The sequence below is a fragment of the Cnephaeus nilssonii genome, assembly GCF_951640355.1.
Source record: "Cnephaeus nilssonii genome assembly, chromosome: X".
Taxonomy (NCBI): domain Eukaryota; kingdom Metazoa; phylum Chordata; class Mammalia; order Chiroptera; family Vespertilionidae; genus Cnephaeus; species Cnephaeus nilssonii.
In genome coordinates, this window is record NC_137071.1 from 24452524 (window position 1) to 24475638 (window position 23115).

The 23115-nt window shown below is 40.3% G+C and overlaps 1 protein-coding gene across 1 annotated transcript in view; it reads left to right on the forward strand.

Moving 5' to 3' along the window:
- Positions 1 to 23115, forward strand: part of CFAP47 (cilia and flagella associated protein 47) — a gene marked incomplete at both ends in the record, with an annotated part of 486291 nt that overhangs the window by 145645 nt on the left and 317531 nt on the right. The window contains 3 exons of the mRNA XM_079765682.1: positions 6348 to 6543; positions 9155 to 9367; positions 21966 to 22060. Of these exons, the coding sequence (XP_079621808.1) occupies positions 6348 to 6543; positions 9155 to 9367; positions 21966 to 22060 (504 nt within the window). The remainder of the gene's footprint in view (positions 1 to 6347; positions 6544 to 9154; positions 9368 to 21965; positions 22061 to 23115) is intronic.

The window sequence follows — 23115 nt, forward strand, 5'->3', positions numbered from 1 at the left end:
AACAAAATCCAACACCTATTTCTGATAAAAACTCTCACCAAAGTGGGAATAGAGGGATCATACCTCAACATAATAAAAGCCATATATGACAAATCTACAGCCAACATCATACTCACTAAAACTAAAACCATTTCCCCTAAGAACAGGAATAAGACAGGGATGTCTGCTATCACCACTTCTAATTCAACAAAGTACTGGCAGTCCTAGCTGCACTTATCAGACAAGAGGAAGAAATAAAAGGCATCCAAACCCTCATTGTTCACAGATGACATGATATTGTACATAGAAAACCCTAAAGACATCTTAATGATGTTAATTACATCAATCATTAGATTCGATGCAACTCCTATTAAAATGCCAACAGCATATTTCACAGTTCTAGAACAAATACTTCAAAAATTTATGTGGAACCAAAAAAGAGCCTGACTCGCTGCAGCAATCTTGAGAAATTAGAACAAAGTTGGAGCTATCACAGTACCAAATATCAAGTTATACTTAAAGCCACTGTAATCTAAACAGCCTGGTACTGGCACAAAAACAGACATCTAGATCATTGGAACAGAACAGAGAACACAGAAATTGACCCAAGCCACTATGCTCAATTAATGTTTGACAAAAGAGGCAAGAGCATACAATGAAGTCAAGACAGTGTCTTTAATAAATTGTGTTGGGAAAATTGGAAAGATACATGCAAAAAATGAAACTATTCCACCAACTTACACCATACACAAGAAGAAACTTAAATGGATAAAAGACTTAAGTTGTGAAACCATAAAAATCTCAGAAGAAACTATAGACAGCAAAATCTCAGACATCTCTCCTAGCAATATGTTTGAGGATACATCTCCTAGGGCAAAGGAAATTAAGGAGAAAATAAATAAATGGTACTACATCAAAATTAAAAGCTTCTGCACAGCAAAAGAAACCATCAACAAAATGAAAAGGGATCACACTGAATGGGAGAAAATATTTGACAATGACACATTTGATAAAAGGTTAATATGCAAAATATACACTGAGTGGCCAGATTATTATGATCTCTGAATGCATAATAATCTAGCCACTCAGTGTGTATGTGTGTGTGTGTGTGTGTGTGTGTGTGTGTGTGTGTGTGTGTATAGCCTGGTGCATGAATTCATGCATGGGTGGGGTCTGGCCAGCCTGGCCAGCGGGAGGGGACATGGCTGGTTGGCCAGCCTGCCTGCTGGTCGAACTCCTGGTCGAGGGGACAATTTGCATATTAACCTTTTATTATATAGGATATACACTGAGTGGCCAGATTATTATGCATTCAGAGATCATAATAATCTGGCCACTCAGTGTATAACGAACTCATACAACTTAATAAAGGAAGACAAACCAATTAAAAAATGGTTTTTAATTGACCTAAATAAACAGTTATCCAAATGGGCATACAGATGACTAAAAGGCATGAGAAAATGCTCGAAGTCACTGATCATTGGAAAGATGCAAATTTAAATGACCATGAAGTATCACATCACATCTGTCAGAATGGCTATCATCAATAAAACAACAAATGTTATGTGCTGGGGAGGATGTGGAGAAAAGGGAACCCTAGTATACTGCTGGTGGGAATGCATACTCGTGCAACCATTATGGAAAACAGTATGGAGTTTCCTCAAAAAGTTAAATATGAAACTGCCATTTGACTTAGTGATCCCACTTATAGGAATACTAGAGGCCCGGTGCATGAAATTCGTGCACAGGTGGAGGCCCTCCACCTGGCCAGCTATCGGGGCTGATCAGGGACATCTTGGCCAGTCCCGATAGGGGCCCGGTGGCTGGGGAAGGACCGCGGGAGGGTTCCAGGGCGTGTCCAGCCCTGTGTTGCCCAGTCCCGATTGGCCAGACCCCAGCAGCAAGCTAACCTACAGGTCGGAGCATCTGCCCTCTTGTGGTCAGTGCACGTCATAGTGACTGATCAGTAGACTGCTCGGTTGGCCACTTAGCATATTATGCTTTTATATATAGAGATATCCTAAGAAACTCAAAACACCAATCAGAAAGAATGCATATACCCCTATGTTAATAGCAGTACAATTTACAATAGCTTATATCTAGAAACAGCCCAAGTGCCCATCAGTAGATGAATGGATAAAAAAGCCATGGTACATTTACACCATGGAATACTATGCAGCTGTAAAAGCTCTTACCCTTTGAGACAGCATAGAGGGACCTGGAGAGTATTATACTAAGCGAAATAACCCAGTTAGAGAAAGACAAGTATCACATGATCTCACTCAAGTGGAATCTAATGAACAAAATAAACTGATGAATAAAATAGATCCAGAGACATAGAAGCATGGAACAGACTGGGGAATCTCAGAGGGAGGTTGGGTGGGTGGGAAGAGATCAACGAAAGAATTTGTATGCATATATTCATGACCCATGGACCCAGAAAATAGGGTGATGAAGGCCTGAGGCAGAGGGAGGGGATAGGCTAGAAGAGGTCAATTGTGGAAAAAAGAGGACATATGTAATACTTTTAACAATAAAGATTTAATAAAAATCAATAAATTACAATAAACATCAGTTTAAAGGTGCTAAAAAATCATCTGCATGAGAATCCCTGCTGCATAAAAACACAGAACGTTTCTGATACTGAGATTAATGAAGTAAGGGTATTGACAAGTAGTTTCTTCTTTTTTTATATTGACTTTTAGAGAAGAAGGGAGAGGGAGAGATAGAAACATTGATGAGAGAGAAACATGGATCACCTGCCTCTTGCACACCTCCTACTGGGGATCGAGCCAGCAACTTGGGTATGTGCCCTGATCAGGAATTGAATTGTCATCTTCTTGGTGCATGGATCAGTGCTCAACAACTGAGCCACACTGATCCAGCAACAGCTAGCTTTTTTAAACAGACCAGAACAAAGGAGCAGCGGCTAAGTGCTTAAAAATAAGCTATAAAGTTTTTTTTCCTTGTTTTTGAGAAAGTCTGTATTGATATTTGTCTTTAATTTACAGCATATGGTTATTTAGTTTACCATAACTGAAGCATAGCAAATGCCATTTCCAAACTATTTTTTTAATGTATTATAGTACCTTACCTTTTATTCTTCCTTATAATTCTTACTTATGAATCAACATTAGATTGTATCCTATTATATATGCTGTTTGAGCCTATGCAGATGCTTATGACTGGGCTTTTCTATCCATTTCTCAGTTGTGGGTGTTGACTCCTAATAGGTTATGTCTGTCCCCCTGGCTGAAGGAAGATGTCTCATGCAGAGATGCCTAGGAATTTAAGCATTATCACCACCACTACCTCAGGTGGCCCAGCCCACTCCCTCCTGTGGGACAATCTCTCTGTTAAATTCACATCTCAGAGCTCCCTGTGTGATCAGGTTAAATCTGGATTCTCAAACCACAACTTTTCATAGCCTCTTGCCTGGCCCTGTTCTGCTTCCCCCTTTGCCTACAAGTTCCTCCTGAGCGCACATTCTCAGTAAATCACTTGCTTCAGAAATTTCAGCACACTACGTTTTAAACATGTTGAAATCTAAATAAAATACCAACAACTAGCTATTGTGATCAATAGAAAAGGCAGGATAAGAACCTATTATAGCTTTTATGCTTTTTAGAGAGTTCCTTGAGCTATGTATTTTCTCTTAATAATATCCTGTTAGCACTGTGTTGCATTATCTTGATGTCTCGCTTATATTTGTTAGCATGGCATTGCATAATGGCTTTAGTTTTATGTGAGAGAAAAAGTACATAGGATTCTGTGATTAGTAGGTTTAAAAAATGTTTCATCTTTTATTACCTCTGCTTAGAACTCTGAAAATATAATAGAAAACATCAAATATTTTCTGCTTTCTGAAGTTTATTTTTAATGAGGTATCATTATATATTTCTGTCTTCTCAGTTTCTACTGTGTCTGGTCTTGAAAGAAATAGCTAGTTCAGCTAAAACTTCTATTTGTATTTATATACAAAACTTTCCCTCTATGTCCATGTTAACAATTATATCGAGATGTAATGGACTGGACAATTGAGAAGGAAATAGGAAACATTTCCATTTGACTTTTCCTTCTGTATGGAGCTGAGCCCAAACAATCAAATCTGGAGTTCCCTTGTTAGAATCCCAACTTAATTGTTAAAAAAAATAAACATTCCTGTAACAAGTTTATATAATTTACATCTCAGATGGGAGAGAAGGCATTATCTGTGCTAAAAAAAAAAACCACAAGTGTCATTGAATCTCCAGTAGTCTTAAGTTACAGATGGAGCCCCTTCTCTATTACCCCAGAAAACATTTAATAGGTCTGAAACCTAGAAATAATCTCAAAATAGCCCATTTAAAATTCAGAATTCAATAAGTCTTAAAACCTTACCTAACTGTAAAATTAATGTTAGTTCCCTCCAAAATAATTTTAACAATATAAGATTCATTAAATGATACTGTCCTTTCCCTATAGATTTACAATGCTTTAAATGCATAAAATTTTAAAACTTATTTTATCAATTCAAGGTGCTGATACAATCTCTTATATTTTCACAAAGTCTTTACTAGTAGTCATCTGTCATTATTAATAGGAAGTCCCTATTCCCTACTCTCTTCAGCCACTTTCCACTTTCCAAGGACTCCAGACTATTTGAACATGTAAAGGGCTTATTTGAACACATAAAGGCATCCAGTACATTGAAAACTAGTGGGTCTGATCAGTTCAGTGAGTCCATTGCTTTTGCTTATGGTTCACAATGATGTCACTTTTGAAAACAGGTTCGCAGCATCCAGAACACTCTTATTCTCTGTCCTGGTGATACCCTTAATGGCCCCGATACCTGCCAGGCCACTCTGGTGTCCAGTTCTTGAATTCTAAGATTATATATTGAATTCATACTCACCAGATCACATTTTCCTCCTGATGATGCCATTTCTTACACGGAGTAATGAGAAAAGCATTTCAGGGACCCATGCATAGAAGGATGAGGTATAGTGGTAAGATTTATTGGAGAAAAATACAAGACTGCCCCCCAGGTGCCTAGTGTCTCATCCACAACCAGATGGCTCAGCTCCGTCTCACTATGGAATAACTCCAGTCTCTTGGGCCACAAACATGCTCTTGTCCTCACCAAGTCCATGAGGACCAGGGCCCAGAGATGCAGAACTTCTCTGTGTCTCAATTTCCCCATCTGCACATCCACCCCAAGTCCGCATTTGGGTCACAACCTGTGCTGCACTTGGGCTCAGTGGGGCTGCTGAGCCCGCATAGCTGCTGTGGAGAGAGAGTGTATGAACGAATGGGCAAACAAACAAAACTCAGGCCTTTGTTAAGCTTTTATTATATTATCTCCAGGTTTGGAAAGAGCAGGTTTTCTTTCAAACTAAACAGTCTCTTTCCTGGCTCTTTGTGGGCTTATGCTGGGCTCTCCCCTGTGCCATCTTGGTCTCTACTGTGTATCCCTCAGCAAAGGAATTTCCCCTTTACTTGTTCTCCTTCCACCTGGCAATCTATGAGAATGGGCCATTGTCCCCTGGGGAGATTGGAAAGTCAGTTCTTCCTGCCCACTGAGGGAAACAAAATGTTAATCCCCTTGGCAGGGTAATGCTGCAATACCCTGGGGTAAACTAGGAAACTCTAGCTTCCTAGTTAATCTTGCTTAATTAGATATCTGCTCCCTTCTCTTTCATTAATATCTAACTAGCTGCTTACACTAATACTTTGAGACCTATATTTGGGGATTTAGGTCTAAAGGGCATTGGCAACTTGCTGTCCTCCAGGACTAACCTGCAGCCTCCTATGCTGATCCCTTTTCTCCAACACAGATTGCCTTTCTTCATAGTGAGCTGCCAACATGGGAGTTTCCTACCAGGTGAAATTAGGCAGTTGACCCTGGCAGCCTTTCATAAACTTAAAATCTGTGAGAAAGCACATTCCTTTCATCTCAGCACATCCATTTCCCAGTAGTCCCCTGAAATCCTTATAGCAATGATCTGACCTCATTTTCATAATGCATGTACTAAAGGGATGGGTAGCTCCTATTAAGGCATAGAAAACAGTGAAAAAAAAAGTCCTGTTGCACTATTTCCTCAGTCATATGTGTTTTCCCATAATAATGAAAATCTACTTTAAGGAGACTTGGTCTATTTTTAGACAGAGTTCACTTTGAAAGATTTTTATTTCAACAGCTCCTCATTACATGTTTTAAGTTCCTTGGCAGGAGAAATCTAGTTTCTGGATAATTGATTCTGCATAATTGAGCTGTACATTTTAATATTTAGTAAGGTTTAAACTACTTAAATGGTTTGTGTTGTGTGTTTTTTGTTTGTTTTTTTGGTGTGTGAACTAGTCTAAAATATTTAATTTTTTTTCATTAGCTCATGCTGTAAAATACACAGCTTATGTACCTGTACGTTTAAATAACAGTCCAGTTTGCTACCAAATGTTACATCTGATTGGAGAGCTAAAATTGCCCAAGTTATCGTTTGACCGTGCATTCATGTTTTTCACCCCTGTTCCTTTGGATGTAGCAAGTGTGATGGATGTCAACATTTTACCTCAAAGTTATTACAGGTAAATGTGAATTTACCATACTTTCTTTGTGTGCTTTTTGTTTGTATTTGTTATGAGTCATGACAATGTCTAATTTGCTTCTGTAATTGGAACTATTAAAATATTTAATTGTACATTTAAATAAATTACAAAAAAAGCCCACTTAGTTACCTCACAGTTAGTCATTTAATTTTTTGTAAGAATTATTGTTATGTCTTTATGGTGTAAGAAACAAGCTTAAAAACTCAGGACATTAGTTTTCTATTGCTGTGTGACAAATTTACACAAACTTAGTGCCTTAAAACATGAATTTGTTATCTCAGATAAAAAATTTCTTTGGGTTAGGAGTCCGGGTCAGTTTGACTGTGGTCATGGTCTCAATAGACAGAAACCATGGGATGGGCAGCAGTCTTCATCTGAGGCTAAGTCCTCTTCCAAGCTCCCTGGTTGTTGGCAAAATTTATCCTTGAAGTTGTAGTACTAAGACACCATTTTCTTACTGGCTGTTGGCTGGGATCACTCTCAGCTCTTTTTTTAAAAAAAAATATTTTTATTGATTTCAGAGAGGAAGGAAGAGGGAGAGAGAGATAGAGCATCAATGATGAGAGAGATGTAATGGTTGACAATAAATAAAAATTATTCAAGTTGGAAAGCATAGGACAACTTTTAGTTTCTCAGCTTGGCCTGCAAGGTGTAATGAGTGCTTACTTATGCCATGGAGCTTGGTCTAAATGTCATTTCGTGAGAGAGTATAGTTAAACTTTAACTTGACAACTTTAGGATTTGCTCTTCTTTCAAGACCCTACCTTTTAAGTAGAAACTAAGCTCGGTTGCTCAAATAGGAAATAGAAGTGGCTTAAATTATTTTGTGCTAAAATGCATTATTTATTACAAAACTTTATCTAATATATGAATTAATATTTTAGTCTTTCAACTTTGGAATTAATGTATAAATGTATCAATTTAAAAATGATATCAAATCTAAAGTTGAGTCTTGCAAAATATCCTATCTAATAAAAGAGTAATATGCAAATTGACCATCACTCCAACACACAAGATGGCTGCTCCCATGTGGTCAAAGATGGCTGCCCCCATGTGGACACAAGATGGCTGCCACAAGATGGCCAGCAGGGAAGGGCAGTTGGGAGGGACCAGGACTGCAAGGGAGGGCAGTTATGGGCAATCAGGCCAGCAGGGGAAGGCAGTTGGGGGCATTCAAGCCTGCAGGGGAGGGCAGTTGGGGTGACCAGGCCAGCAGAGGAGGGAAGTTGGGGGCGACTGGGCCTGCAGGGAAGGGCAGTTGGGGGGAATCCAGGCCTGCAGAGGAGGGCAGTTGGGGATACCAGGCCTGCAGGGGAGGGCAGTTAGGGGTGACCAGGCCTGCAGGGGAGGGCAGTTAGGGGTGACCAGGCCTGCAGGGGAGGGCAGTTAGGGGAAAACTGGCTGGTAGGGGAGCAGTTAGGCATAAATCAGGCTGGCAGGGGAGTGGTTATGGGGTGATCACGCTGGCAGGCAGAAGGGGTTAGGGGCAATCAGGAAGGCAGGCAGGCGAGCAGTTGGGAGCCAGCAGTCCTGGATTGTGAGAGGGATGTCTGACTGCTCATTTAGGCCTGATAACAGGCAGTCGGACATCCCTCGAGAGGTCCCAGATTGGAGAGGGTGCAGGTTGGGCTGAGGGACACACACACCCGTGCACGAATTTCATGCACCGGGTCTCTAGTGGTACAATAAAGTCAACAGCATTAATGACTTATCCAGTGACACTTAGATAATTAGCGACAGAATATGATTCCAGCCTGATTTATAAATTACTTTTTCATGTTTTATGCAATTAACTATGTTGGTTTAACCTTGTCAAGTTGAGATCTTTCTTTACTTTTACCAGTTAATTATCTGAATAATCTTCATTCTAATTAAAACATTATAAATATGCTTCCCATTTGTTAACACTTGTTATTTGCTATAGGAGTCTATACATATAATAAAATAAAACAAACTAATATGGTTAAATAGTATAGATCACCAAAAGTTATCAAGTATTAATTAGATTTAAAAGTGAATACTACATACTATGTTATTCAAAATTACAAACATTTTAGATTGGCTGAGTAATTTAGAGATATATAGTGAAATATGTGAACATTAAGTGACATTTTTAGTAATGATTTAAAAATATTCATTATATATGTATATAGTGCTTAAAAGTATCCATATTTAAAAATAAATTATGTGTATATTAATCTGTTAATATTTAGTCTACATGTGATAAAGCTCTAGCTATTAAAGTAATTTTTGGTAAATTTTTGTCAGGATATATTTAAGAGCAATACTACTTATATCCTGGCTGTAGTGAAAAACACATTGTATTTAATCAGGTGTTTTAACCCTCTCTTTTTAATCTTTAGAGGACAAAAGGAACTTTTGATCATCTTATGTGGTTCTTTATTAAAATAACATTATAAATCATACTATGACCAGAAAATAAAATATTATACAAAATATCGTTAATAAATGTGCATATTATTATAAATATTTGTTTGAATTTCTCTAATAATTCCAAAACAGAGGAAAACATATATAAAGCCAATTACTTGCACGCATTGAGCTAATTTTTTTTTTTAATTTCAAACAGAGAATCAAGTATAAAGGTTGTGATTCCCCCAGTAAGCCTTCTTGGTATTGATGAGGAGACTCACCCTCTTACTGTGAGTTATCCAAAAGGCACAGTTATTGAAGCCTCTCTCGATGGAATTAACACTGAGCTCATCTGCCGCTTTAGCTTCAAATCATCTAAACCTTTGACAATTGTCACTACTGTTCTTTTCTGTGATGATAGAAATTGCAGGTAAGATATTTAATATTAGATTCTTTTGTTTCTGACAGTAAAGAAGAAAAGGGTTATACTATTTTACACTATTGTAAAACGGTAAAGGAGAGACATCTAAAATAATGATTTTGGATATAGCAATATTTTAAAAGTTCCAAATGCAGTGTTGCTCTCATGAGAATCATCATAATAGTGGTCACCAGTGTAATGTATGCAACTAGGCTGCATGGGTTTGAATCCTGGCTCTGTTAATTTTGGTGAAGTTACTTAGTCTTCTGCGGCTCTCAGTTTCCTCATCTATAACATGGGGATAACCAATCTCATCCTTAATCATGAAAAATTTATTGAGTTAATACTTATTGAGTAATTGGACAGGAATTGACACAAAGCAAATGTTAAATAAGTATTAAATGAAAGAGAGACACATTAGTATAATGAGTTTCTAAAATGTTGATTGTTTCATGTTGCTTTAACAAGCTCAGAGAAAGTCAAATACAACTTGGTGGAATCATATTTTTTAATTTCTTACCTTTTAGAACCAGAAATCCCCCTTTTACATTATACCCTGAGATGATTTGATTTACCAGTGAAAAAAGGCTAATGTGTACAGCAGTAAAATTTGTTAAAAATGTTTGTTGTAAGAAGAAGCATTAGAGCAAATTGTACACTAAAGATTTATGTCCATATTCTTATTCTATGTGATACATTTTAACTTTTAGTGGGATTATTACTATATCATAATATATGTTATTAGTATACTATGTAACATATAATACTAGAGGCCCAGTGCACGGATTCATGCACTGATGGGGTCCCTCGGCCTGGCCTGTGGGGATGGGGCCAAAACTGGCCCAATGCATGGATTCGTGCACCAGTGGGGTCCCTCAGCCTGGCCTGCGGGGATCAGGCCAAACCCGGCTGTCCAACATACGCAATTGGATCCCAGATTGCAGGCCAGGCTGAGAGACCCCACTGGTGTACGATCTGGGCCAGGGAGAGACCGCGGGAGGGCTCTAGGGCATGACCGGCCTGTCTATCCCAGTCCCAATTGGCTGGACCCCAGCAGCAAGCTACCCTACCAGTCAGAGTGACTGCCCCCTGGTGGTCAGTGCGCATCATAGCGACTGGTCGAACAGTTGAACCAACATTTGGACACTTAGCATATTGGGCTTTTATTATATAGGACTAGAGGCCTGGTGCATGAGATTTGTGCATGGGGGTGCATCCCTCAGCCCGGCCTGCAACCTCTCCAATCTGGGACCCCTCGGGGAATGTCTGACTGCCGGTTTAGGCCCAATCCCACAGGAGTTGGGCCTAAACCAGCAGTCTGACATTTCTCTGATAATCTGGGACCGCTGGGTCTTAACCACTTGCCTGCCAGCCTGCCTGATCGCCCCTAACCACCTCTGCTGGCCTGATAGCCACCTAACTGCTCCCCTGCCAGCCTGATGGCCCACAACAGCCCTTCACTGCTGGCCTGATGGCCCCCAACAGCTCTCCCCTGCTGGCCTGATGGCCCCCAACTGCCCGCCCCTGCTGGCCTGATGGCCCCCAACTGCCCACCCCTGCCGGCATGATTGCCCCTAACCACCTCTGCCTTGGCCCCCACCACTGTGGCTTTGTCCGGAAGGAAATTGGACATCCGGAAGATGGCCGGTCACCTGGTCTAATTAGCATATTACCCTTTTATTAGTATAGATAGTATATTACTATACATGTATAGTATACTGTATATCTATACTAATAAAAGGGTATTATGCTAATTAGACCAGACTTCCTTCTGGACAACCTTCTGGACAAAGCCAGGGCTATGAGGGAAGCCTGGGTCCCAAGTGCCAGAGGGAAGCCAGTGCCAGCAGCCAGGGGAAGGAAGGCCTACTCTTGCAAGAATTTTGTGCATCAGGCCTCTAGTAATATATAATATTACTATTATCTATATACTAGGTGTACCAGTTAATAATGCGGATTTTTTTCAATAGATGGAGTTACACATATATTAATATACTAGCAGCCCGTTTGCATGAAGATTCGTGCAATAGACCTTCATTCACCTGACTGCCTGCACCAGTTTTCTGCCGGCACCAGGGACCCAGGCCTTGGCTGTGGCCACCGCCTTCTGCCTTCTTTCAGGGTCAGGGCTTGGCCCCAGGCGGCGGCCTTGGGCTCAGCCGCACCCAGCGTCCCTGCTACGGATCTTAGGAGCCGACCCCCAGTGGTTGCCTGCGATCCGTGCAGGCTCCCCGCTGGTGCCCAAGGCTGGAAAAGCCTCCAACGTGGGTTTCCTGGTGGGCATGGCTGGTGGGCGTGACTTGTGGGTGTAGTGAAGGTATGGTCAATTTGCATATTACTCTATTATTAGATAGGATATGCAATATGATATGTATGCTATTTTGTTGTATTGACAGCAAGCTTAAAAACTTCATATGTCAAATTTGCTGAAGGTGTTAACATCATAGATATTTTTATGCTTAAAAATGTTGAATTTCGTGCCAAGAAAAGAGCATTTGTGGGAAGTTTATATCATTATTTTGAAGAAAAGTGCTGCTGAAAGTTATCCTATACTTTGGAAAGCTTATGGTGAACATGCTCCATCTCAAGATACTTGTGAACACTGGTTTAAACACTTTAAAAGTGATGATTTTGATGTGAAAGACAAAGAACGTCCAGGTCAACCGAAAAAGTTTGAAGACCAACAATTATAAGCATTATTGGATGAAGATGCATGTCAAACTCAAAAACAACTTGCAGAAAGATTAAACGTTGCTTAGCAAACAATTTCCGATAGTTTACAAGCAATGGGAAATATTTTAAAGCAAGGAAAATGGGTACCACAGCAACTGAACGAAAGAGAAATGGAAAACTGAAAAGTCATCAGTAAAATGTTGCTTCAATGGCATGAAAGAAAGTCTTTTTTGCATCAAATTGTGACTGGCAATGAAAAGTGGATTTATTTTGAGAATCCCAAATGCACAAAACCATGGGTTGATCCAGGTCAACCATCAACATCGACTGCAAGGCCAAATCACTTCAGAAAGAAGATAATGCTCTGAATTTGGTGGGATCAGGAAGGTGTGGTGTATTATGAGCTTCTAAAACCAGGTAAAACCATTAATACCGACAACAAATTATCAATTTGAACCACGCTTTGATCGTGAAATGACCAGAATGTGCCAGAAGACACGGCAAAGTAATTTTGCTTCATGATGATGCACCATCACACACTTCAAAACCAGTTAAAGACACGTTAAAAGATCTTGCCTGTGAAGTATTAACCCACCTGCCATATTCACCAGACCTTGCTCCTTCAGATTACCACTTGTTATAATTGATGGCACATGCACTTTCTGAGCAGCACTTCAAAACTTACAAAGAAGTGGAAAATTGGATCTCTGAATGGTTTGCCTCAAAACAAGAAAAGTTCTATTGGGACGGTATCCACAAATTACCAGAAAGATGGGGAAATGTGTAGCTAGCAATGGACATTACTTTGAATAAGGACTTTTGATGTTTCTCTTAAAATTATTGTGTTTTCTTTGATTACAAAATCCGCATTATTAATCGGTACACCTAGTATATAATGTACACTGAGTGGCCAGATAATTATGATCTCTGAATGCATAATAATCTGGGCACTCAGTGTATATCCAATATAATAAAAAGCTAATATGCAAATTGTCCCCTCAACCAGTAGTGCGACCAGCAGGCAAGCCGGCCAACCGCCCATGTCAGCCTCCCCCTGGCCAGGCTGGCTGGACCCCACCCATGCACGAATTAATGCACCGGGCCTCTAATCCTATCTAATAAAAGAGTAATATGCAAATTGAATGTACCTCCGCTACACCCGCAAGTCACGCCCACCAGCCAATCAGGAGCGAGTGTGCAAATTAACCCAACCAAGATGGCTGCGGCCACAGAGAGAGCAGGAGGGAGGCTTGGGTTTTCCCGACGATGGAGGAAGCCAAGCTTTCCACACACCCTAGCCTGGCTTGGCCTCCACTTAAGGCTACAAAGTTTCAATTATAGAAGATAGATAAATCCCAACAGAAATGGCTGCCACCACAGAGGGAGCAAAAGGCTTGGCTTCGCTCCAGGCTACAAAGTTTCAATTGTAGAAGATAAATAAATCCCAGATACCAGGGCCTCTGCTTGGGTCGCCGGGGGGCGTGGCCGGCCTGCAAACCACCACAGGCCCCTCGCCCGGGCCGCCCCACAGCCCAAGGGAACCCCCACCCTGATCCGGGACACCCTTCAGGGCAAACCAGCTGGCCCCGACCCATGCACCAGGCCTCTATCCTATCTAATAAAAGAGTAATATGCAGATTAACCATCACTCCAACACATAAGATGGCTGCCCCCATATGGTTAAAGATCCTGCCCCCATGTGGACACAAGATGGCCACCACAAGATGGCCAGCAGGGGAGGGCATTTGGGAGGGACCAGGCCTCCAAAGGTGGGCAGTTGTGGGTGATCAGGTCATCAGGGGAGGGGAGCTGGGGAGGGACCAGGCCTGCAAGGGAGGGCAGTTAGGGGTGATCAAGCCTGCAGGGGAGGGCAGTTAGGGGTAACCAGGCCAGCAGAGGAGGGAAGTTGGGGGTGACTGGGCCTGCAGGGAAGGGCAGTTGGGGGCACCCAGGTCTGCAGGGGAGAGCAGTTGGGGGAGACCAGGCCTTCAGGGGAGGGCAGTTAGAGGTGACCAGGCCCGCAGGTGAGGGCAATTAGGGGCAAACAGGCTGGCACGGGAGTGGTTAGGTGGTAATCAGGCTGGCAGGCAGAAGGGGTTAGGGGCAATGAGGAAGGCAGGAAGGCGAGCAGTTGGGAGCCAGCAGTCCTGGATTGTGAGAGGGATGTCTGACTGCCCGTTTAGGCCCGATCTCGGTGGTATCGGGCCTAAATGGGCAGTCGGACATCCCTCGAGGGCTCCCAGATTGGAGAGGGTGCAGGCTGGGCTGAGGGACAACCCCCCCCCCCCCGTGCACGAATTTCGTGCACCGGGCCTCTAGTGTGTGTGTGGTGTGTGTGTGTGTGTGTGCGCGCACACACACACACACACACACACACACACACACTGAGTGGCTAGATTATTATGACCACCTGACGTTTGTAGTCAAATTAGCCGTACACTGCATCGTATGGGATATGGAAGCCGAAGGCCTGTTCGAACACCTTCGATGTCTGCAGTTACCAAGATCAAATGTCTCCAATTCACACAGGAACACAAGGATTGGACAGTCAAGCATTGGTAAAAAGTCATGTGGTCCGATGAATCACGTTTCCATTTGCATCATGCAGATGGCAGAGTGAGAATTTTGTGGAAACAGCATGAAAGCATGCACCCCACATGCATGAGTACAACCCTTCAAGCTGGTGGGGCCAGTGTTATGGTTTGGGGCATGTTTTCCTGGCATGATTTGGGCCCTTTATTTCGTGTGGAACATCATCTGAATAGCACAACATACCTAAATATCATTGCTGATCAAGTTCATTCTATCATGTTGATGGCATATCCCAATGGAGATGGCTTCTTCCAACAAGACAATGTGTCATGCCATGGTGCTCGTATTGTGCAGGAGTGGTTTCAAGAACATGAGGGAGACTTTACCTTGCTTAGGTGGCCCCCACAATCACCAGATCTCAATCCAATTGAGCATTTGTGGGATGAAGTTAAAAGAGCCATCAGGCAGCTGGTTCCACAACCATCAAATCTCACAGAACTGGACAGTGCTATTCATCAGGCATGGTGTCAGATTCCTCGCATCACCTTTCAACATCTCGTGGAGTCAATGCCAAGAAGAATCGCTGCAGTATTGAAGGCTAAAGGTGGCCCAACGAAGTACTGATGGGGTGGTCATAATAATCTGGCCACTTAGTGTGTATATACTGTATAAAAGCCAAGGGACTGGAACAACTGGAACAATTGGAAGAACCATAATGACCCGTCGTTATGATGTGCATTGCAGTTGGCCAACCAGCCCGATGGGGGCAGGGCTGGCTGGCAAACCTCCCACGTCACCTCCCCTCAGCCAGCCATCCCCAATTAGCCCCGATTGGGGTAGGCCAGCCAGACCCTACCCGTGCACAAATTCCTGCAGCGGGCCTCTAGTAGTCTATAATATACTGTACTATATCACATATAGTATATTCATTTATAGTCAAAGAATTGATTTATTAGGATTTAGAAGGGAGAGAAACAGATCTTAACGTGATGTTGTATCCAAGGTGAAGTATGGCTATATCCTGAACTCCAGCTTCCATTTCTCTTTCTTGCATACGTTGATAGATAAAATCTTCTAAATTACACCTCTCAGACTCCAATTTTTCTCTTTTGATGCTAACAGTCAATCTTTTTTTGACATTAAAAGACGATTAATTGTGTTGCTTTAGGCTCCTATCAAGCACTCTGTGACGCTGTTCTAGGAAGCATTGTGTCCTTTTGTATATTACTAGCCTTGTTCATAAAAGTTTAACTTAAGGTTTCTATAGTTCTTAACTTCATACTTTACCTTAAGTACTATGTAAGGTATACCTTGGAGCTCACCAATACGAATCCATGAATGTCTTAAAGCTAATGAATGCTCAGGCCACATTATCAGGGTGTGAAGGAAATAGTTTCTCTAAATACTGTGTGAGCTAGATGGCTTCTGAGACGGGGGTATAAATGCCTCTCAGAATGGCATGAATGGACTTTACTGTGCCAATGTCTTGAGGTCTGGTCAGCAAGTGGGATGGGATGGAGACCTGGAACAGTCTCCAGGAGGTAGAGGGGTGTTGTATTTTATGATTTTCTTGTCTTATCGCTTTGTCATTTTGTATCCTTTTAGCCTCAATACTTGTTTGTTCTTTCCTGAATTTCCCACCTGTATTACTTTACTTTCTACTATACTCCCTTTCAACTCTTATCAGGTTTAGGTAAAGTATAGCTATTGGAACTAATTTAGAAACTTTGAAAATCATAGATGAGCTACAAAAGGTTTTTCCATGCACCCAGTTGAAAAAGGCAACAAATGATGAGCACTGTTCAGAACCTTAAAACAGGCAAATTATTTTACTGCTGCCTTTTTAACTCCTTATCTAGTTTCCCTGCAGTGTATAATCAGAGCTTCCTTCTCATCTGAAATCCCCAAAGCTGCCATTGCCTTTTTCTTTCTAGACATTCCACTTGATCCCATTGAGATAAATGAGATCTTTCAACAAGAAATTCCTCAACTGCTTTCCTTTTACCTCAGAAGTTTTCTTTGGAAGGAATCTTTCATTGTAGGTAATACTTGTGTGCTCTGCCCAAGATTTGGGTAAGCAAAGATGAAATAGAAATGAGCCCTTCTTTGATGGAGGTCAGTGTAGTATGTAGTAGGGAAGGTAGACTTTAACCAAGTTTTTTATAATCTACTAGAGGCCCAGTGCACAAAATTCATGCATGAGAGCAGGGGTGTCCCTCAGCCCGGCCTGCACCTTCTTGCAATCTGGGACCCCTTGGGGGATGTCTGACTGCTGGTTTGGTTTAGACCTGATCCCTGCACAATCTGGGACCACTGGCTTCTAACTGGTCACCTGTCTGCCTGCATGATCGCCCCTAAACACTCTGCCTGCCTGCCTGATCTCCCCTAACTCCTCTGCCTGCCTGCCTGATCGCCCCTAACTGCTCACCTGCCTGCCTCATCACCCTTAACCACTCTGCCTGCCTGTCTGATTGCCCCAACCACTCACCTGCCTGCCTGATCTCCCCTATCCCCTCTGCCTGCCTGCCTGATCACCCCTAACCACTCGCGTGCCTGCCTGATCGCCCCTAACAGCCTCTGCCTGCCTGATCGCCCCTAACCACTGTGACTGCCTGTCTGATCACCCCTAACCACTGTGCCTGCCTGTCTGATCGCCCCTAACTGCTTGCCCACCTGCCTGATTTCCACTAGCCACCTCTGCCTTGGCCCCCGCTGCCACAGCTTCATCCAGAAAGACATCCGGAATGACATCTGGAAGGTCATTCAGCTGTCCAGTCTAATTAGCATATTACGCTTTTATTATTTTAGATTTGGTGCCTGTAGAAGTAAATAGAGTATGTAATGCAAAAGGTGTTACTGATAATGTCCTGGGTGGTGGGAGAATGTGGGAAGGCTGCGTAGGCTTCTGAGTAAAATCTGAAAGGACAAATTATGTTGGTCAGTGTTTATCCTCAATGGAAGCCTTTTTTGCATCCCTTTGTCCATATGTAAGTACATGGGTTCAGTAAAGAATAAAACACTCACTCATATATGGAATATAATGAACAACATAAAATGATGAACAAAAATAGATCCAGAGACAGAGAAACATCGATCAGACCATCAAACCTCAGAGGGAAGGTACGGGAGGGTGGGGATAAGGGGGAGAGAACAACTAAAGGACTTTTATGCATGCATATAAGCCTAAGCAATGGACACAGACAACAGGGGGCTAAGGGCATGAGTGGGGGGAATAGGGGGTAGTAATTGGGGAATAAGGACACATATGTAAAGAAATTTTTAAAAAAGAATAAAACATTCCTTTGCTTTCTTTTTCTTTCTTTCTTTCTTTCTTTCTTTCTTTCTTTCTTTCTTTCTTTCTTTCTTTCTTTCTTTCTTTCTCTCTCTCTCTCTCTCTCTCTCTCTCTCTCTCTCTTCTTTCTTTCTTTCTTTCTTTCTTTCTTTCTTTCTTTCTTTCTTTCTTTCTTTATTTTTAATTCCTTTTTTCTCCACATCCTTGCCAGCACTTTAGGTCTTTTATCTCCTTAGGTAAGTTTATTCCTAGTTATCTTAATTTTTTTGGTGTGATGGTAAATGGGATTGCTTTTTTAGTCTCTCTTTCTGTAAGTTCATTATTGGTGTATAGAAACGCCATAGATTTCTTGGCGTTAATTTTGTATCCTGCTACATTGCCAAATTCATTTATTAGGTCTAATAATTTTTCGATGGAGTCTTTAGGGTTTTCTATGTACAGTATCATGGCATGTGCGAATAAGGACAGTTTTACTTCTTCTTTTCCAATTTGGATGCCTTTTATTTCTTCTTCTTATCTAATCGTAATGGCTAGTACTTCCAGTACTATGTTGAACAGGAGTGGTGAGAGTGGGCATCCCTGTCTTGTTCCTGTTCTTTGGGGAAATGGTTTTAGTATTTGCCCATTGAGTATGATGTTGGCTGTAGGTTTGTTATATAAGGCTTTTATTATGTTGAGGTATGATCCTTCTATTCCCACCTTGCTGAGAGTTTTTATCAAGAAAGGGTGTTGGATTTTGTCAAATGCTTTTTCTGCGTCAATTGATATGACTATGTGATTTTTATCTCTCAATTTGTTTATGTGATGTATCACGTTTATTGATTTGCAGATATTGTACCATCCTTGCATCACCAGGATAAATCCAACTTGGTCATGGTGTATGATCTTTCTGATGTACTGCTGGATCCAATTTGCTAGAATTTTGTTGAGGATTTTGGCATCGATGTTCATGAGGGATATTGGCCTGTAATTCTCTTTTATTGTGTTGTCTTTATCTGTTTTTGGTATTAGGGTGATGCTGCCTTTGTAGAATGAGCTTGGAAGTGTCCTTGAATTTTTGGGGATAGTATTCAGAGGATACGTTTTAGTTCTTCCTTGAATGTTTGGTAAAACTCCCCTGTGAAGCCATCTGGCCTTGGGCTTTTGTTGCTGGAAGCTTTTTGATGACTGCTTTGATTTCTTCCATAGTTATCAGCCTATTGAGATTTGTAGATTCTTCCTGATTGAGTTTTAGAAGGCTGTATTTTTCTAGGAATATGTCCATTTCCTCCAGGTTTTCTAGTTTGTTGGAATAGAGTTGTCCATAGTATTTTTTAACAACCCTTTGCTTTTCTGTGGGGTCTGTTGTTATTTCTCCTCTTTCATTTCTGATTTTGTTTATTTGGGTCCTCTCTCTTTGCTTCTTGGTGAGCCTGGCTAGAGGTTCATCAATCTTATTTATCCTTTCAAGGAACCAGCTCTTGGTTTTGTTGATCTTATGTATTGTTTTTTTGGTCTCTATGTCATTTATTTCTGCTCTGGTCTTTATTATCTCCTTCCTTCTGCTCACTCTGGGCTTTTCTTGTTGCTCTCTTTCTAATTCTTTGAGTTGTAGAGTTGGATGATTTATTACCATTTTTTCTTGTTTTTTGATGTAGGCCTGTAGCGCTATACACTTCCCTCTCAGGACTGCTTTCATTGTGTACCATAGATTTTGGATTTTTGTGTTTTTATTGTCATTAGTTTCCAGGATGTTTTTAATTTCTTCTTTGATCTCATTGGTAACTCAATCATTATGTAATAGCATGCTATTCAGCTTCCAAGTGTTTGAATTTGGGGGGCTGTTTTTATTGTAGTTTATTTCTAATATTATGCCATTGTGGTCTGAGAAGATGCTTGATATGATTTAAATCTTCTTGAATTTGTGGAGACTTTGCTTGTGACCCAATATGTGGTCTATTTTTGAAAATGTCCCATGTGCACTTGAGAAGAACTTATATTCCGTGGCTTTGGGGTAAAATGTTCTGAAGATGTCAATTAAGTCCATCTGATCTAGTGAATCATTTAGGATTGCTGTTTCTTTGCTGATTTTTTGTCTAGAGGATTTATCCATTGGTGTCAGTGGTGTATTCAAGTCCCCTCCTATGATTGTATTGTTGTCGATTTCTCCCTTGATATATTCCAGGAGTTTTTTTATGTAGCTTTCTTTTTCTTATATATGACCATTTCATACTGAAGCTCCCTTGGGGATTAAGATGCTTGTCTGTTAATTTTGTTTCCTTCTTTAGACTTTGTCATATTTAGATTAGCTGAACTGGCACAAACTATAAATTATAATCACTATTGTACCTGCTAATATATCTGCTGCCATTGATAATGGTCCACTCCACACTCATGTGCCCTCAGCTTGCTCCTTGCGCACCCTGTTTGTGTTTTCCAATTCCCCCCAAATCTGAAGAGTGTTATTGATATGGGCAGAGTATTACAAGTGGTAAAAACAAACAAACAAACAACTAGGTCTGGAGGCTGAAGCAGTCTCATTTTTGCAAGATAATTTTGGTATTTGGGGTTTGACGGTTACTGGCAGTGCAGGACTGAGAGATGATGTTGAAAGGGCAGCAGTAGGAGATGATGACAGTCTTGCATGTTTTGCTTTGGTGTCCATGAGTGAGGCATAGGGGGAGAACCAGGATTGATTATGGAAATGAAAGCTTGGATAAATACAGGAAGCAGGAGGTAAACAGCTATTACTTAACACAGGTCATGTCCTCAGTCCTAGTCTAGATATCATGGAATCCACAAATTAGCCTGGAAGGTTGATGTTTTTAGATCTTCATCTCTGTTTTACAAAAGAGGAATCTAAGGCCCATAGTATGATACAGTTTGTCCAACTTCACTCAGATGTTAAGTTGAGGAGCCAGGAATTTGAACTGAAGTTTTGTTTCCAAAGATTAGGCTCTTAGTCACCTTATTTTAACATTATTTAGATTGTTTACAATCATTTGGAAAAATTTACTATAGCTATACTTTTTTGAGAGTAACACTGTCATGTGTCATATACAAACTTTCCAAAGAATAAGAAAAAGAAATGGTATATTTTTCTCTTCTGCTCCTTTGCATGTCTGTCTTTCTCTCACACACTCATGCATACACACACACACATTAATGAAGATTCCATGCTTGACATATAGTAATGGTAGTAATTAAAGTCAACCCCCAGAAAACTGGGTTATTTATTTATTTTTATGGATATATTAGTTTATCGATGAGACAAAAACTCATAAATTATCTCCATGGATACAGCATAAATAAGTGAATGTTTATAGTTTCACTAAAAGAGCCTGTGTTACAACTACCGCCAGTCAAACCTACAGAAGATGATTTTTACTTAAAAATAAATTGATTATATATAAGTACTTATAAGATATCATACAACTCTTTTAGATGTTTTAAATTAATAGTGTTTGCAAAAGGCTGAAAATCAATGTATTAAATTGAAATCCAGTAACAAAACAACTGCTAAAGTCCTCTTTTGAAATTATACATTTCACATCAATAAAATTTCAAAGTGGAAAAAGCATATTTCTTATAAAAATTAAAATATTTTTTCCTACAAAAATTTAAGAAATGTGCTTATTATTGAAACAAAATATATCTTAAGTTAAACATGTATGGCTTATGAGGGATTTTTGTGTTTGTTTATAAAATAGTTGAAATGATATGAAGAATGGTTTTTGAGGGAGTCAAGGAATACAATATTAAAATATAAATCTGCTCATTGCTGCTTTATGAAACAACCTCTATTCTAGGTTAAATTATGGTTTTATGACCTCACTCAATTAAGCTTTTTTCTTTCTGACTTTTTTTTATTTTTACTTTTTGGTATATGAGGTCACAATGTAGGGGCAGGAATTCCGTTGTCATGAGGGAGTGATTGCTTTTGATAATCTCCAAATCATTTACATTTTGTTTCAGAGTTGATATTTGTTTTTATGTTTATATATGTATATTATGTGAAAATTCACACAGAGATCACACACATTAATGAAGATTCCGTTTGACATGGATCTGTTGATTAAGAGTTGTCAGAGTGTTATAATCCCCTATTTTGCATCATGGTTTTCACTCTAGGTTGAAGAGATTAAAATATTATATCCTGAAGGAACTTGTAATTATCAGAATGAAGTCTTGCCACTTGCTCTTGCTTTATGTTCACTATCTGACTAGTACTTTACCTAGACCTCGCAAAAAATGAAAGTTATGGCTTTGGTTGATTTATTTCATAGAAATCCTAAGAATGCCAAAGACAGTTTAATATTTTCCAATGAGCTGATTTCAACTGCATGTTTAAGGTTATCAGGAGGTTAGCTTGAGTTAACAGTGCCTCTGTTAAGCCGCAAACAAAATTGAGAGTGCATAATTATAAATGTGGGATTCCAAAACTCTGAGATCCTCCATACATTTTTTTCCCCAGTTCACAAGTATTTAACACATATCCATTGTACTCAAAACTGATTATATCTTATCTAGGTTTTTAGTACTTAAATTTAATTTGAGTAACTTTACAGCAAATGAAAAAATCTGCTGTTTTATAAGAGAGCTAACATGAGTAATTGAAAATTAAAATTTAAACAAAATGAAATAATTCCAAATGACTCAATTATCAAATAGATATGGGGAGCTATTCAATTATCAGCTGCTTTCTCTTTAGAGCTATGGTTCTTGTGGCTGGATACCGAAATTACCTGGGAGTGTTAAAACATACAGATGCCTCAGTCCATTCCACAGACTAGGATATAATTTGTCTGTAGGGTGACTGAGGTAGGCATTGCAAATTTAAAAAGCTCCTTGTTTGATTCAAATGGGGACCCTGTTGAGAATTCATCTGCCTGTTGAGAACCCTGGCTCTAGAACAGTGGTTCTTAAACTTTCCCCTGCAGAGGACTCACCTGGAGTGCTGGTTACAACAGATTCTAAGCTACACCTCCAGAGTTCCTAGATTAGTAAATCTTGGGTAGGACCTGCACTTTTTGCGAATCTAGCAAGTTCCCATTCAATGCTGAGTTTGCTAGCCTGGGCACAGACTTTGAGCATGTTTGAAAGGCAGAATTTCTAGTCCCAGTCCCGATCTAAGGAATCAGTAGCATCTGGATTTTAAAACTATCTCCAGGTGATTGAGGTGCCCAGTAAAGTTTGTGAAACACTGGACCTAAAAAGACTGAATAAGGGAAAATACCATCAAAAGGGATTAGATTAAACAGTGGAACACTGTTAAATATTT